The sequence below is a fragment of the Ictalurus furcatus genome, chromosome 24 (assembly GCF_023375685.1).
Source record: "Ictalurus furcatus strain D&B chromosome 24, Billie_1.0, whole genome shotgun sequence".
Lineage (NCBI taxonomy): Eukaryota > Metazoa > Chordata > Actinopteri > Siluriformes > Ictaluridae > Ictalurus > Ictalurus furcatus.
The window spans coordinates 8,869,716-8,887,930 of record NC_071278.1 but is presented as its reverse complement, the minus strand read 5'-3'; the positions used below and the strand labels follow the sequence as shown (position 1 = coordinate 8,887,930).

The 18,215-nt window shown below is 39.0% G+C and overlaps 2 protein-coding genes across 2 annotated transcripts in view; both read right to left on the bottom strand.

The window, feature by feature from the left end:
- vps28 (VPS28 subunit of ESCRT-I) overlaps positions 1-18,215 on the bottom strand; it is a 200,612-nt gene that overhangs the window by 13,993 nt on the left and 168,404 nt on the right. The window lies entirely within an intron of this gene.
- The window catches only part of cap2 (cyclase associated actin cytoskeleton regulatory protein 2), a 31,325-nt gene that overhangs the window by 3,543 nt on the left and 9,567 nt on the right, over positions 1-18,215 (bottom strand). The window contains exons 5-10 of the mRNA XM_053612335.1: positions 13,681-13,824; positions 10,376-10,461; positions 8,117-8,222; positions 2,923-3,091; positions 420-586; positions 72-195 (exon numbers count right to left, since the gene is read on the bottom strand). Coding sequence (XP_053468310.1) covers positions 72-195; positions 420-586; positions 2,923-3,091; positions 8,117-8,222; positions 10,376-10,461; positions 13,681-13,824 — 796 coding nt within the window. The remainder of the gene's footprint in view (positions 1-71; positions 196-419; positions 587-2,922; positions 3,092-8,116; positions 8,223-10,375; positions 10,462-13,680; positions 13,825-18,215) is intronic.

Sequence of the window (18,215 nt, the reverse complement as noted above, 5' to 3'; positions counted from 1 at the left end):
CACATTCAGGGAAATGGGGGGTATTGAATGGGAGTAACTGGAAAAGAGTAATGTAAAAGAGCTTCACTCACCCACTATGATGGAGTTGACTTTGCCTTTAATCTGAAGTGTGGAGTTGTTGCAGCTGAAGATATAGACCACCTGTTTCAGCTCTGTTTCCTCTATTACCAGATCATGCACCTGTTCCTGATGCTCCTGAAGACCAGACACATACAAACACATCAGCTAATATGTTGACCGAAGAATTTGAAATAATCACTGGAAGCTCCAGGTGAGTACATTGTTGACAAAATTAAATATTCCTTTACGATCACTAACACCATCTAGAAGTTTGAATTCTTTTGCAACCTCCACTTAACCAGTCCATCTTACGAATATTTCTGCCGTTTAAAAAAATCCGAAAGGCAAACCGGACTTACCACCCTCCATTTCTTCCCCTCCAGCTCCAGGACAGGAGATCTTTTCTTAGCTGGTGTGGGAGTAGAAGTAGTTCTGCCTTTCGAAGGAGAAGCCTGGCTTGCCCCACTCTGAGAGCGAAGAGCAGGGTTCTTATGGGTCTTCTGCTCATCACACACATGTTTCAATCCTAAAAGACAACACAACTCCATCAAAGGACATTTTATTTTAATGCATGCCAATCATGTGGCGCAAAAAAACATCAAGCAGATACAGGTCAAGAACTTCAGGTAATGTTCACATCATACAACAGAATGAGAAAAGTGTGATCTCTCTTTGAGGATTTCAGAAACTGCTGATCTCATGGGATTTTCACACACAACAGTCTCTCTAGTGTTTACACAGAATGGTGTGAAAACAAACAAACAAAAAAAACACAGAGAGAGAGACAGTCCTGTGGGTGGAAACGCCTCGTTGATAAGAGAGGTCAGAGGAGAATGACCAGACTGGTTCGAGCTGCCAGGAAGGATATAGTAACTCATATAATCACTCTTTACAACCGTGGTGAGAAGAAAAGCATCTCAGCATGCACAAAACATCACAGAGATCACATTTTTTCGTTATTCTGATATTTGATGTGAACATTACCTGGAGCTCTTAACCTGTATCTGCATGATATTTTGCATTGCACTGCTGCCACATGTTGCAGTGTGCTGTTATAGGAAAATCATCAACTTTTGGGTGGTAATGGTAATGCTTGCTATAACAGAATGCGCCATAATGTTTTATTCCTTACTTAGAATACAAAATATTACTGCATGATATACATACAGTATACACACAGTACTGTGCAAAAGTTTTAGCCACCCTATTTTTTTTCGTACAAACTTTGTTATAGATTTTTATTTTATGACTTCTACATTATGGAGTCAGTACAAAAACATTTTAGATTCCCAAACATTAGTTTTCTAGCACAAAAGCAAATGTTATAGAAAAATGTTTGTACGTCAGTAAAGAAAGCAGCAGATTACGTGGTAAGAGACACTTTTCAGATTAAACACACAATGAAGGCTGCTGGGTTTTTTCTGCAGAAATAAGAAGCGAGTGCGACAGTCAAAGTCTCCAGAAGAACCGTGTCTGGTTCTGCAAGATGCTCAATAACACTTACAGCTCATTTCCTTATAAAACTTCACTAATTCTACCTGAGATGACTATTTTTTTTTTATAAAGCAAACGGTGATCACACCAAATATTGCCTTTGTTCCATTTATTACTGTTTACTGCTCTTTATGGTATTTTTTTAAATGTAGAAACATTTCATTACATTATATTGCAGCATCACTGTGCTGCTGTAGTGAGCGCCAATTCATGTAACCGTGATTCTCTGTGCCATCCTCGTTTGATGTAAATGTCGTTCTGTTAGATTTAGTGTATTATGCTAGTGTAGGAATGCAGTTAGGTGCTTATTTGTGTTTTTTCGGCATGTTCTTTTGTGCTTGCGGTTTCTAACTGCCTGGCCTGTTACTGTGCCGTAAGTGTGAGCTGCCAGTAAAAGAGCAAGTTTTTTTTTTTTTTCCCAAAGCTTCCCTGGTATAGCATCTTCTTTGCTGATAAGACAATATGAATATCAGATACATAAATGTATAATGAACAGCAAGGCCAACTGATTTGTTTCAGTTTTTATTTCCTGGTATGCAGATGTGCTAAATTATGTACAACGTAGCACATTTTGTATCAGACCACCCAATTTGTAGGCGAGCACAAATATTGGAACATGTGACTGACAGGTGTTTCTTGTTACCCTGTTACACAGATTGTTTAAACAATAAACAGCTCGTAATATCTACTCTTGGTTTTAGCTTTCAGATTCACCTGTGAAGACTGCATTTGAAGTTAAAAAGGACAAGCCAACATGAAGATCAGAGAGCTGTCTATGGGAGAAAAGCAAGCCATTTTGAAGATCTACCAGAGGCACTGCACAAACATTGGGCATAGCCAATACAACAATTTTAAATTTTTAAACCACTGGTGTACTCTACAACAGGTATTGAATGGGTCGGCCAAGAAAAACAACAACAGCTGATGACAGAAACATTGTGAGAGCTGTGAAGAAGAACCCCAAAACAACAGCCCAAATATACATTTAGATGTAAATCCCAGGAACTAAAAGCTGAAATCCTAAACTCTCATCTCATATCCATCTTTTGATCTCAAACCCAAATGCCTTTGGTGTATAGCACAAACAAATGAATTGGCCTCGCCGTTCTAATAGTTTCAGAGAGGACTGTAAGTTGTATTACAAACCCAGTCAGTTGTTTTTGCTCTTGAAGTTTAACTCATTTACACATGTCTTAATTATTTTGCACATTATACCAAACAAATTGTTTGAGGGATAACGTAGGATGAATGGCAGTGTACATTATTAAACAACATGTACACACTATTTGAAATGAAAGCATTCCGTTGCTGATAGATTTGTACATATACTCCAACTTAACACATGAAAAAAGGTCTTCTCCTGCACACCTTTAGTAATGGCCTCTCCCTGGTTGAGCTGGGTGAACAGAGCTGAACGCTGAGCCGCACCGTTGTCAAGCTTTGGATCTTCGTCTGTGAACGGAGGTGGAGGAGGAGGAGGAGGAGGGCAGGGAGTAGCAGGTTCAGCTGTGAACAGGGATGAAGGAGCTACAGGACCCTGTAAAAACACTGCAGCAGTTAGCTACTGAGAACTAGGGTTAGTGAATATCTTCAGAACTCGGTGTTTTCTGGATTTTTCTTTATTCTCTAGCTGTAACTTGTACACTAATCAATATGATTCCTACAGGCTCAGTAAAGCATTCTAAACATGTTGGGTTTGTGGCTGTAAAAACAGTGAAACACGTGATAAAAGGGAGTACGCTTTAGAAATCGCCCTGGCACAAAAGGTGTACCTGCTACATGTTGACAGTCCTGTAGGTGGCGTACAAGGCAACACTTTGGATTGTACCTCTGACCTAAATGTGAAACTCACACACCTGCCATAATAATTCATGAGTAATATTATCATGAGTACTATGAATACTATTCATGAGTAATATCATTGCTATACTTACAGATGTTACTTTCAAATGTATTTATAAGTATTAGTAGTTCAATTTGCAGCCAATCTCGTATTCTTTCTAGATTAATACAGTGATCTATCTATCTACCTATCTATCTATCTATCTATCTATCTGTATGGGTCACAATGTCTAAATGACAAAAAAAAAATTATCAAAAAATATTATGTCTCATAATAATGTATCATAATAGCTGAAATAATGGTCTAATAATAAATATGTTGTCAAGAAAATGTATTTTGGGTTCCTTTTATTTCTATTTGTATTATAACTGTACTATACTATAAAAGTTTTGTGTAATATTTTGGCATGAAACACTGTATTTAAAAAAAGTTTTGCTTTTTATTTTTTTAATTAAAAATTTAGTAATACAAGGTTTAATTAATATGAACATTTTGGCTTATCCTTTGTATTTATGTATATTTCTTTTTGTCAAGGTTTTATTCTACTGGGGCCATCGTGTCGTTTTTGAAGCTGTTTTTGCTGCGTTTTGCGTTTTTGAGATGTTTGGGGACAAAAGACAACTTTCCAAACATGGATACACAAACATTCGTCTTCAGTAACCACTTTATCCTGAACAGGATGGTGGTGGATCCAGAGCCTATCACAGGATACCAGCCCATCATATGGCACCATGCACACACATATTCAAATACTTATTCACAGGTAGGAGCAATTTAGAGTGAGCACCTATTGGCACATATGGAAGAAACTGGAGAACCAGGAGGAAACCCACAGGGACATGGGGGGAATGTGAAACTCCACACAGACAGTAACTCAAGTTTGGGATTTAACCCAGAACCCTGGAGCTGCAAGGCAACAATGCTATCCACTGCACCAACATGCCACCCTCTACCCAGTTATAATTTGTTGGATAGTAAATCTTCATTTTGTTTTTTAATGTATTAAATAAATCAGTAGCAGAAACAATGGTCCTATTTGTTCTGTTCAGACTAAGCAACTTTAAAATGGCCAGGGATTCAAAAGTCACATTTCCCCCCAAGATCTACCACAATATGTATGTGTATATATATATATATATATATATATATATATATATATATATATATATATATATATAAATATAGACACACACACACAAGATCTAGAAAGTCTGGAACATTTAAAGACACTCATTTATGCTTAAGCCTTAATGTTTTGTAATATAAGTAAAATAGACTCAAGGTTTTAAACCTTTACACAGTCCCTTGTTTTCTTCATTAATCTAATATAGTTAAGGCTCTTTGAAAAATAAACATAGAAAGTTTTTTAAAAACTCGGTGTAGAAAAAGATATACTGAAAAAAAATTCCACTGAAATTAACATAATTCAAATGTGTACATTGGTTCAATGTAAATAAACTGAGTTGCATTAACACAATGTGTTTTCATACAATCTGCTCATGTGTATTCAAAGCCCTGGAATAAAATCTAAATCTAACTCCACACACTCACCCAAGCTCAGGATCAAACCCAGGCCACTGGTTGTGTGAGACAGCAGCGTTACCTGCTGTGCTATTATGCCACACTTGAACACTTTAATCCCCTTAAATTTATACTATAGTAACTTCTTCCTGTCAGTGCCAACACTAGATTCCATCCATCCATTTTCCATACCGCTTATCCTACACAGGGTTGCAAGGAGCCTGGAGCCTATCCCAGGGGCACAAGGCGGGAGACACCCTGGATGGGGGGGGCAACCAAACGCAGGGCACAATCGTGCACACACACACACACACACTCTACAGACAATTTGGAAATGGCAAAAAGCCTACAACACATGACTTTGGACTGGGGGAAGGAAACCGGAGTACCCGGAGGAAACGGCCCGAAACACTGAGAACATGCAAACTCCGCGTACACAGGGCAGAGGCGAGAACCGAACCTCCAACCCATGAGGTGTGTGGCAAACATGCTAACAATAATACGTGAATTGATCATACTCACTTGACATAATTCTAGTACATTAGATACTTGTTTAAATTAAGTTTAGTATACGTAAAAAAATCCCAATTCGATGAGAAACTAAATATGTAACTATACATAAATATTTTCTCTTAAACCTGACCGACCACATATTCCCTTGTTTTCAGTATATGATAAATGACAACCTTGAAGACAAGGACCCTAAAAATATTCATCTGGAACATTATGAATTTTGCCTTTAATGTACAGACAGCAGATGAACGTGAGGCAGTTGCTTACCGTGTTCAATGAGGCACACTTAAGCCTTTTTTCTGTGTCAGCACAGCTGCCATTGACAGTTGCACACAATCCTCTCTTCAACGCATACACCACAACAACTGCTACACACACGTCTTTTCTTTTCCAACATAAACAACCTCACACGCTGCTGTCACTCCACGTAGTTGTGCTGATGTGCAGGTTCAGCATGGGTTCAGCGGCTGAACCTTAACCTATGACGCCAAAAGGTCAAAACTTAACAGTATCAACGTTACAGTACAGGTGAAGGATTAAAGAGTTTATGTGAATGCACTGTAGCCTGCAAACATACAGTAATTGATTACATGAAAGTGTTGATAATAATATGAGAAGAGAGTTTAAATTACCCAAGGCGTATGTATGTGAACAGGTGGTGATCTAAACACACACTGGGCTTTTGTTGGAGATATTTCTTTGGTAAAAACCCTTTCAAAGAGACCCTGAGAGCCACCTGTCCGCAGCACACACTCCATCACACTCTAACCCTTCACAGCAAGAGGGACAGCTGACACACACACAGCTACTGCGCGTTCTCAGGTTTCCAACCACACACACACACACACACACACACACACAGATAAACTTATTAACCCCCCAAAACACATGCACACCTCCTTCATATCTCATCACAGATGACAACCAGAGACAAACATTCAAAGACCCTGTTCAGACTCGGTATTAAAGCGCACTTATTATGGTTTTGAAACGTGCCTAATTTTGTTTTAAAGGTCTCATACAATAGATTTACATGCATCCAAGATCAAAAAACACTTTAATGTGCTCATAATTTAAACTGCAGCATTACCTTTTTCCACCAGTGTCACAAACGACCCGTTCAATGATTCGTTCCAAACTCCTCCTTTCAGAGAGCATACTCTGCTCTGATTGGTCAGATGTCCCAGTCTGTTCTGACTGGTCTACCGCTGGCAGCGTGTGTCGAAAAGGAAACGCTCACTACCATAACGAGTTTCAGCTCCGTCTGTCAGCAAGCAGCCGATGAAGATCAGAGGCGGGGCTTTTTGTTACAAACCTACGTAGGTCAGTACAGGAAGTAAAGTCTGGAATCACTAACGACTTGATTCAGCTGTTCAGAATCGATTCCTTCTTTTGAGAGTCGATAACTCCGTTGGTTATGCGCTTTGATTTTTGAAACTTTGCAGACTTTTTACATTCACAAACAGCTCTATAACACACTACATGGAAGATAATACTTGAAGAACCATAATAGGTGCACTTTAACCTTCGTCTCGGGTGATCCGATCACACATGGTCAGCTAAGACGGATAGTTGTTCATACACGGTATATTCATGTGCCTTGAATGCGTCTCCACTGGCCAATTGTGATCAGGTTGCGTCAGTAGCCTGTTCGCCAAATATGGCAAAAGCAACGTGATGTCACTTCAACAGCAGATCCAACAATGCTAGCCAATTACAAGACTCATTATACTTAGCTGTCAGATGCCAATTTCTAAACCTTTAGGCAATCATGGCAGCTCTGCTACCATTGGTGTGTGAGTGTGTGTGTGAATGGGTGAATGAGACACAGTGTTTGGTAAATGGTAAATGGCGCAGTCATGTAGCGCTTTTATCCAATCAGAATATTACTTGAGTCTTCTAGCCTATTTTGTGCAGCGTTTGCTCAGCTAAGCACGTTTCACGTGTTTTCAACAATCACATGCATACTCAACCACCCAACTGAAAAGAGGAAAGTGAAAACAGAAATAAATGTGAATTGCACTTAATGTGTAGCAGGAAAGCAGCTGCACACTGTCAGTGTTTGGGATTTATTATTATTTTTTTAAACCCCTCAATCCCTCACACACACACACACACACACACGGTTATTAAATCAAATACAACAGTATCTCTTTATTGTAGATATACGTTTTCTGGAATGATATGTCCAGGCGATATCAGTTATAAGCTGTAAGTTGTCTGGAGATTTATTTGCTCTGTGTTTTCTGATCATTGAAGACAGCATTTCAAATAAACACACGTGTAAGCCTAAACCGAGCCATAATCTGCTTAAAAGTTTCCTGCAGCCTTTTTAGGGCAAACTCTGAATGAACAGAGTAGCTAATAAAACCGGATCCAATGTAACTGGGAGATAGAACGAGAATGGGAGGTGAAATGAAAACCCCTGGAGACAAGCATTACCAGATGTGGGCATCTTTTTTTGGGAGATATCCCTACAACCGGATGGTTATCACGGCCCAGATCAGCTCTATGCTCACTGAAGCAGTCGCTTCATGACTAAAAATGGAAAAAATGTCCCTTCCTGTATTTCAAGTTTGAACTAATCCTCACTTGAAACACCCTGCTACAAGATAACAGCAAGATGAACACACTAATCATCTGATAGATTTTTTTTTCAAGTTTGAAAGTGAAATCCCTACTCACAGTCTTGCTCCAGACGAGTCCAGTGGTGTAGTACTGTTTAATAAAGGCCTGCATTTCAGTCCAGATACTCAGGTAGGATCGAACCCACTCCACATGGCAAGGGTCACTACAGCCGGACCAAGAAATACGCAGATTACTCTTACAAAGTCGATTCAGGATTTAAGGCTTTTAGTACGCTACTTGGTTTCATTATTGTTTGTATTTTTCCCGCATTGATGGTCCGACACCGGTTTTATTACATTTTTGATTTTTTTTTAAATTATGATTTTGATTTTTATATTATTTCTTAGCCTCAAGTTTCTTGGTTTTCTTAGTTTTTATTTGAGATATTTTTGGGTCTTTTTCATTTACACTCATGTCCATAAGTATTTGGACAGCGACACAATTTGTGTGTCATTTTGCGTCTGTACACCACCACAATGAATTTGACTGACGACAATGGACTGAAAGCAGCTGCAGTGAAGGCCTGGCAAAGCATCTCAAGGCAGGAAACTCAGCATTTAGTGATGTCCATGAGTTCAAGATTTTAGGCAGTCACTGACCGCGAACGATTTGCATCCAAGTATTAAAAATAATCCTCATATATTTTATGATTGTTAGTTTATCCAAATACTTTTGAGCCTTTGAAAATGAAGGGACTCTGTAAAAAAAAATGGCTGTAATTCTTAAACGGTTAATGCGACGTTTTGGTTAACCCCCTTGAATTAAAGCTGAAAGGCTACACTTCAATCATTGCTTCATTTTAAATCCACTGTGGTGGTGCACAGAGACACACAAGAAAATTGTGTCGCTGTCCAAATACTTATGGACCTGACTGTAGTTTAGCTCAGACTGAAATTTATGGAGCTGTATTGGTGTCTAATATTTAAATGAGGAATCCATGAGTGCACACTACAAGTTGTGTGACATGCAGGAAAATCATGAACAACTCATGTTTAACAGTTCAGTTTAAATATTAAGCACTAGGGCTCCTGAGTGGCATGACAGAAAAGCGTTCACGGTATCGTGAGATTGAATCCCGACGATGCTACAGCCATCCATGACTGGGAATCTATAGTGCAAAATTATCTCTCTGGGTGGGAGGGATGGCGTTACTCTCTCCTTTTCAATCAGAGTGACACTAGCCAATCGTGGGCTTCTGTGAGCTCATATATGCGGAAGAGGGCAGATGTGTAGTTTAATGTGAGATATGTAACACAGTGGGTTTGGAGTATACTGTAGTATATTAAATTTTCCGTTGTGTTCCATCAATGGAAATGTGAATATGCAATTATGCACATAAGCCATGTACTTGAGTAAAATAATCTTGTGATTAGAGCTGACACTGGCCAGAAGAGAAATTAGGGACATAACAGATGTAGCTCTCAGAAGATTGAAGGAAGTAGGCTTGGTCAGTGTGATGTCAGGATCAGATCAGTATCAGTTAATGGCCAGGACTCAAAGCTCTGATACTGGTATCTTATCTACAATAGAAATAGATCATTGTTAGCAAAAAAACAGAACCTGAACCTGTATTCTTTTAACCAGAACCTGTATTGAGAGCATTGCACACTATGTTATTAGAAGCCAGAGAGTTATATTTGAAAGGGGATTCAGAATAGTGTCTCTATTTCTGCCAGTCAACATTTTTCATTTCTGTTTTTTAAAAACAGAACACAATGATTTACAAATCTCATAAACCCGTATGTTATTCACAACAGAACATAGAAAACATAGCAAATGTTTAAACTGAGGAACTTTTGCAGCCTTTTGTTGCCCCTGTCCCAACTTTTTGAGACGTGTTGCGGCCATCAAATTTAAAATGACCTGATTTTTTCCTTAAAAACGGTACATTTCCTCAGATTAAACATTTGATATGTTTTCTAGGTTCTATTTTGAATAACATATGGGTTTGTGAGATGCATTCTGTTTTTATTTACATTTTACACAGCATCCCAATTTTTCTGGAATTGGGGTTGTACAAAAACCACTTCTGCTATTTTTGCTAACTTTGCTAACATTCCTAGCGTTGTACACATCTAGTTTCTCATTTCATATTAGCACATGTTTTCATTTCATTTTACAAAACTGTTTTCTTTTCTTGTACCTTTAGTTTTGATTAACTATAATAGTTACTATTACTCATTTTCTATCTTGTTAGACATAAAGTACAGATTTATTGCGACTCATAAATATCTGAGCCAATATTAGTAAATAATGTCATTAGTTACTGGATTACACTGTCTAAGCGTAGGTTTTATAAGCCAGTGCAAGACTTACGTGTCTTTGTAGTCTTTCAGGACTCTGTTGGTGTAGAACATTGCAGCATCGTTCATCTCCTTCACATAAGGCCCTGGTTTCTGATTCTAACAGATAAAGACAGTAAGGTAACGACTCTATTGTTATGTACAGTTCAAAGCTGTTAAAAGAACCAGTACTGTACATACTGAACACTAAAAAGAAATATCAGTAATGTCTTTCCCAGCTCAGACACAGAAGAGCATTTACAATGAGGCAAAAGGTTTACATCGCTGGCACAGCTGCAGACTAGTGTAAACTATATAATGAGGACATAAGAAGTTTTGATTAGGTAATATACACATCTTTTGGGAAAGGAGTATAGCAGCCGATGGACTTGACAGAGTCCAGATCACCACACGGCACAGTGAGTCAGAGACAAGGATTAGGTGAAATAAAATACTCAGAAGAGAAGCCACGAACAAATATTTCAATCTACTCTAAATATTGATCAGTAGCCTTGTCACTGATAGCATGAACACTGACCATGGAAGTGGATGTGGAAATAATCCCTTCTTTTGTAATGTAGAAATGTAGGCCTTATAAGGGAAGAAAACTTATTATGAGCAATGATTAGATGACTAGACCATGACTAGTTCTAAAGCTGCAGCTGAACAGCCATTATTATCATTCCAGCAAAAAAGCTTCAATAATCGTCCCCAAAATCTTTGAAGTCAAACGCTACACCGCTCCAAGTTGCCCTTGGCATGTTCGGCACAGACGTTGAACATATATTCCCATATTCCCTGAGCATAGCTTAATGAATATACTGTAAAACCGAGAGCGTATTGTTAAGTGACATTTAATATTTGCAGTCTGCTTTTAATGCTTCAAACAATCATCTATTGACCATCGTCTCAGATTCCTTCACCACTGGTGTTTGACCCCATGGTAAGGTATGACACGGTGCATGGCTGAATTTGTATCACCAGCCAGCTTGTTCATCTTATCTAAATCAGTAAGACTCTAGCTTCCTAATAAGCTCGGATATGTGAGGAAAAGGATTTCACTGTACTATAATGTATATGTGACAAATGAAGGCTTCAAGAATTCAGGCCTCAAGTTTAAAGATGCAATACTCAAGGTCCGGTCTCTAGCGATTATGGAGGTGAATGTCAGCAACAGTGGAAAAGTACTCTTTGAGCCCGCCCACATTCTCATCCATGGACACAAAGCCCCGCCCCCAGAGTTCAATTACAGGTAGCATTAGCAAGGACTGTCATGACATCACTTTCAAGCAATGAGGCAGGATGTTTATTTATTAATAAATAACTTCGTTATTTAGATGTGGGCTATATCGAGTATTTGGGCCTCCTTTCAAGCAACTTCAGCATAATGCTACTTAGTTATTTATCTGCTTGTGAGGTAATGTTGTCTTCCCTCATGGGTGCTTACCAGTTTTCACCATAACTTTTTTTTTCTGAACAGACTGAGATGGAGTGTAAACACAGACAAGCCCTCCGGCCCGGAGAGCAGTTTTAGCCATATAATACACTGCTGAAGCTATGGCTTTAAAAAATGATAGTTCTATGCAGTATTTTGTGTTATGTGTACTAGTAAAACAAAAATTGACTATTACACCAAAATAAATGTCCACAATGCCACAACCACCCATTGTTCCAGGTGGCCAACGGAGCATAAATGATCCTGCATAGCAACAAATGACATGCATCATATATAAAATGATATCTAATAGGTTAAAATATATCTAATATAGATAAATGTGTATAATTCGATTATTATTATTAAACAAACTAGAGATGGCACTGGTCCGATACCCAAAAACAGTGGATCAGATAGCAGAGAAAACATATAGGAGATCAGGATCTGTAACAAATGGCACAGACTGTAAATGCATTTGAAAAAGAAATTTATTTTTGGAACTAGAAATGTTTAAATATAAAGAGACTTCCTTCATTTTTCTTTTGTTAAGATTGATTTTATTATGTTTATATTATATTAAAAAGACTTATAATTACAGTGTAAGTGATTTTTTGGATAAAAAGTTTAAGTGTGAAGTGCTTCAGTTAAAAAAAATAAAAAATTACGCTTGGTTGTTTTTAAAGAAAACAATATTGGATGGGTATGGGTATGGAGTGATACTCAAGAGTTCAGTATCAGTATTGGAAAAGAAAACGTGGTATTGTGCCACCTCTAAAACAAACATAAGGTTATTAAGCTTACTGCTTGATATTTCTAGTTTTAAGCTTGAAATTGTCAGATAACGTTGATTTATTTCTAGAAAGAAGAAAAATTTCTACCAATAAAATAAGACCAAATCTAATCCAGAACTTAGTAAAATGTCTAGAAATAGGCTTAATAAACTTATATTTGTTATAGAACAATCTTGCTAAGTCTGCTCAGTGGGTGGAAAGGATGGCAGTGGTGTCTACCCTGTCAATCAGAGTAAAAATAGCCAAATCACGCTATCTGTGAGCTCATGTATATGCAAGAGGGAAGCTAGTGCTTTCCTCCTAGTGCATTCAGCTGTCCTATGACGTTGCACAAGCAGTGTGGTGATGTGGTGGCTGGCTTAATGCTTCAGAGTGAGAGCACGACCCCGTTTTACAAGCGCGACCCACTTTTAAGAATGACACTGTTTTGTGAAACACACCCCCACACACCTCCACGCTAGTAGCTTGTTGCACACACCCCCAACCCCTTTTCTTCATGCTCCTCACTCAGTAGCATGGTTAGGCTTGGATAGAGGATGCGAGGTGGTCCAGTCGTGGCTGAGGAACGGACGCAAACTATCTTCAACCATGAGTCTGGCTCTGTACTTGTTCTTCAGGTTCACTAGCACTGAAAAACCAGCCTCACAGAGATAGGTCGATGTGAATGGGTTTTTTTTTTTCCTTCTATGCCATGTCTTGGTATTCGGTTCGATTCAAGTTCTCGATATTGGGCGTGCACGGATATCCGAAAACCTGCTCTGTCAACCCATGTACAATCGTTTAAAAGAAAAGTTTTCCCACGACCCCCCACCTACTGCTTTACCGACCCCCAGGTTAAGAACCACTGCTTTAGTGAAAGCCAGGGGTGAATTAGGGGTGCAACAATTTCCAGGGTTGTCCAGGGTCAGGATGATTAGGTTCGCTCTGATGCAACACAGTCTAATATTCTGCTTGATTGGCTGAACTTCCACCTCTAAATCCAACTTTATTCTAACATAGTTGTGTATAGAAGTTACAGGGATTTTGTTTAACTGAATAACTGAGATGTTCACTAAACATTACTATTACAGCATTAAGGCTTTTAGATATAATCTAAGGAACAAATTGACTCACCACTGCCACCCATCCCAGGGCAGGAATGCTCTCGCTGACAGCAGACAGGTGGTTAAACAGACGACTGCCACGGTTCTTCTCTCTGAAGGTCTGGATCTGCTCGATTTGCTCGGAGATGGGCCTGAGGAGGTCTGCCAGCTCTGTCTGATTAGAGAACACACACACACACATAACCAGCTCCTAAAACCTGCATGTGAAGAAATGTAGAAAAGAAAACAATTCACCATAACAGGCCCGAATTTAGTACACTGTTAAACAACATTATGGAGCATTACGCCTCCATTGCCAAAGCAAACACAGAACGATCCTGAATGAGCTTCATAGAGAGAGCGCACTTTTCCAGTGTATCGTCCAGACAGCGGCAGTTCCCTCGTAGCCAGCATTCCAACTGTGCATAGGGAGATCCCACTGGCCTTGTAAGGCCTTTTGCACGGCCTCAGTGTTTAGAGTCTACCTCAGCATAACAGAGAGAACAGGAACACACTGTTTCTTTTATAATATCCGTGCTATACTGTGTGTTGTGGCTTGTGTTTGTGCTGTTGCTAGATCTACCATCGTTACATATTTAGTTGATTTCATAATGCTGTCTTTTTGCGGGGAAATGACCTGATCCTATTTTAACTAATAATATTGCACTCATTTTTAGTTCCATTGGCTGGGCTGAGTGTCAGATTTCAATTCTTCAGATGACAAAATCAGGATTTTTACAGTTTTTTGTGTGTGTGATTTATGCGGATGTGTGAATTAATATATTCCGATATGAATAAGCATGAATAAATGTGACACTGGTGATCCCAAGAACAAATACTATACTATACTATACTAAACTATATGTTGTTTTTGTGGAGGCGTATGCTGAGGATGAATAAAAGCATGCAGCAGGGCTTTTCCTCTAACGGCATGCACATGACTTTCATTTCTGCAGATAAAGACAGTCCTTTCATGCTCCACATGGACATTAAGGCTGTTATTAAATTCCGATCTTTAGTACGTAATTAACGGTTAAAAATAAACAATTAAAATAATTTCCAATACCAAGAGCTTCTCAGAGTATAAGCATTGTAACTTCAAGAGACCAAACATAAAGAAAAACTCTAGTAAGGAGTAAACAATAATCCATAGCCCGAGTCAATAGTCTGTTCCTGTTGCTGCATCAGTGTGGACTTTCCCTCCGACCAGTTTCAGTAGAAGGGAAAGGGACTGAAGCAGTTTCCCTATCTCTACACTATGACTGGTTTAGTCCCTGAGGAATAAATTAAACAGGAACTTTTGCTTCCCCACATACCACAGCAACGCTCGATTCTGATTGGTCAGAAGCTGTTGATTATTTTGCAATAAGAATATGGCTTGGACAATATTTCTGTCTGAATAGATTATAGTAACACTCTTTCTAATACATCATTGTGTCTATAGTAACAATGTACACAACGCATGTTTTAAAAATGTGTTTAATTGTTGCTATGGTGACCTTTTCTGTGTGGAGATTTAGCATTTTTGGACGGAGTCTCCAGTGTCAGCACCTTTGTAACAGTCAGAGTTAAAGCTGCATCTTTCTAACATAGGAAAATCTTTCTTAGGAACATGACAGGCTATTATTTCTTTATTATTAACTTCAGAAGAGAGGGAAAAAAAAGAGAGCCTGGTGAGCGAAGGACTGTTTATAGCTGCTATAATGTAAGTGATAACAGTAATAGGAACTAACGTGTTTTGTGGAGATTCCAAAATATTAAATGCAGCTATTAACAATATCAACAGTATCACTCTTTAATAAAAACTTCCAAGTGGTTGTTGATTAATTTCCTATCACAGCATGCTTCATCATGTTTTATTCCTTATTTTCTGATTAAATCTCCACTGCAGATAGTGAAGAAAAAAAAAACCCCAAACAACGTGAAACACAAATGCAATGACAAGCCTTCCTCTTCCTCATTCGTTTCTACTCCCTACGTATTCCTCATAAAGACTGCTCCGAGTTTATTTCCGGGTCAGAAAAATATCCACAAGTCTGAAATGTGGAAACAGAGTTGTTTTTTTTTGAATGACAACATCGAGAATGACAATTGGTTTTTTTTTGTTAAGATTTATGATTCACTTTTACACATTACAAGGTGCATCTTAAACAGCAGAAATGACCTTGATGTTAACTTAAAACTGAACTCCTTGACTGGGGGCCTGAGATCATATCAGTTTGGAAGTCTGTGAGGGAATTAGAAAGAGTAACAGCTGTGCTCGCTAAAATGTAGCCCATACAAACACTCTTCAGCATCCACTGACAGGCCCGTCACTTGACCAAGGCCACAGACTAACAGCGGCTCAAATATAGAACATGACCATAAAAAGCCACAGAATGCAACCGCAGCCCAACACACAAACACAGAGAGCGAGAGAGCGAGAGAGAGAGAGAGAGAGAGAGAGCGAGAGAGAGAGAGAGAGAAAGGCTTAGTGCTTTCCAGCAGACTGACAGTGTTACCATGATGTGAACACGAGACTGCATGTGGGTGAAGAGATACTATTTGAATTTATGCACCAGGGACGTAAAAAAAATATAGGAGGACAGAAATATATCGTGTGTGTGTGTGTGTGTGTGTGTGTGTGTGTGTGTGTGTGTGTGTGTGTGTACGCATACACTGCTTTGTGTATTCTAGGGATCACAGTTCACTCCAGAGTCTTCAAATTCAGGTTTTGTGGGAATCAGGGTTTAATATGATCTCTGTAGCTCCCCAGTTACTGGCTATTTGCATTCCAAATTTAATAGCCTGCCACTAGCCAAAACATCACTACCCCAAATGCATTATTACTGAAAGGACACTGCGTGTGAGTCTATGACTGCACCTTTGAATCCTGCTAAATTAACTGGATGCTATTTAACCACAAGTAAGCTCCATTCAAATCGAACACAAATAGCTTTGATGAAACATTTGCTTATTAGAACACTGTACCTGAGCCGGTTGCCATCTTTTCTGCTCATTCCACAATCTTCTATGTCATTTTGATTTCTATCTACTGTTCTATCTACTCCTCGTTTTTTGACCTCATCTTTTCAGGCACAAGGGGACCTTCTTCAAGCAGTACATATAGTAGATAGTATATTAGTGTAGTCCCTAAAAGACACATTTTTGTTAAGATGTAGGTTTACCTGCCAAAGTGTTAAAATACCTGCAAAGGGTTTTTCAGTGTTAAGTTAAAGCCCTAGAGGGGATGTTATGAACCAACCATGCATGCTTTCCTCTTCAGTAACCGCCTTATCCAGGTCAGGGTCGCGGTGGATCCAGAGTCTATTCCGAGATTACAGGGTACTGTATTTACACACTAATTCACACCTAGGAACAATTTAGTGGTGACAAATCCACTTACCAGCATGTTTTTGGAGGAAACATGGCCACGGGGAGAGAACATGCAAAACTCCTTGGAGCTGTGAGGCAGCAATGATACCCGCTGTGCCACAATAAACCCTTGCTTGCCCATAACATTCAAATTTAGCAATGGCTGTCACAACACTTCAGAACACATTCAAGCCAAACGTGAAAGCCAGTGTGTGTCTGGGAGTCTATATATACACACACTCATATTATATATATATATATATAGTTGTAAGTAACTCTTAATATAAAATGTTACTCTCATGGGTACATTTGACTATGTTTCTGTCATACAGAGAACGTTGACTAAGATTTATTCTTTTGAATATCTTTGTATTTAGCTTTAAGTCACCTACTGTGTGTGTAACTTTGTCTCAATATTTATATGGCATGCAGAGTTTCAGAATGAGCACTTGGGACAAAAGTTCTCATGAAGCTCGTCAAACAAGCTTTCACATGGAAGTCTTTTAAAAAGAACCAACATGATACTCACCATAACCCATCTCTCTGAACAATATTTTCTTGCTGCCATGAGCCATGATGCTACATCACATCTAAACAGACCATTTGTTTATTAGATGACTTAATTCCTGCGCCTCCTTTTTGTCCAATGGCCTGCATGCTCTGAGCTAATCAACTCCTGTTGGGCCCACGGACAACACAAACCGAAGTCCGACAGAATGACATCAGACTGGTCGCCAGACTTCCCCTAGGGGCTGCCGTCTGAAGCATTGGGAATGTGTTGCATTGGCGTTCTTTTGAACAGAGAAAGTAATCCCTATGTGCATAGAGAGACCAGTGTCGCATGGATGACCACATAAGCTCCAAACCATATGGAGAAGAAGAGGAAGAGTTCTATATAGCAGGATAAACCAGGGCTAAACCTCACTCACAGGCATCGTAACCTCTAATATCCAGATCACTATTTGTATGGGCTTGAAGAATGGGTGTAATGTACATGCACAACTGATTACGTAAGGTTTGAGTGGCATTACAGATAAGTGTGCATGATAACTGCGGTCACAGTGAAAGGGACCAGGTAAAATAAATACTCGGTGTCAATTAGCAGCGAGTCCATACAGGATTTCGAACAGGATTGTTTCAAAATTTGCGGAGTTTTTGTGCTTTTTTTTGGTGGAAAACTACTTGAATTGGTGAAATGTTTTGCTTTCATAG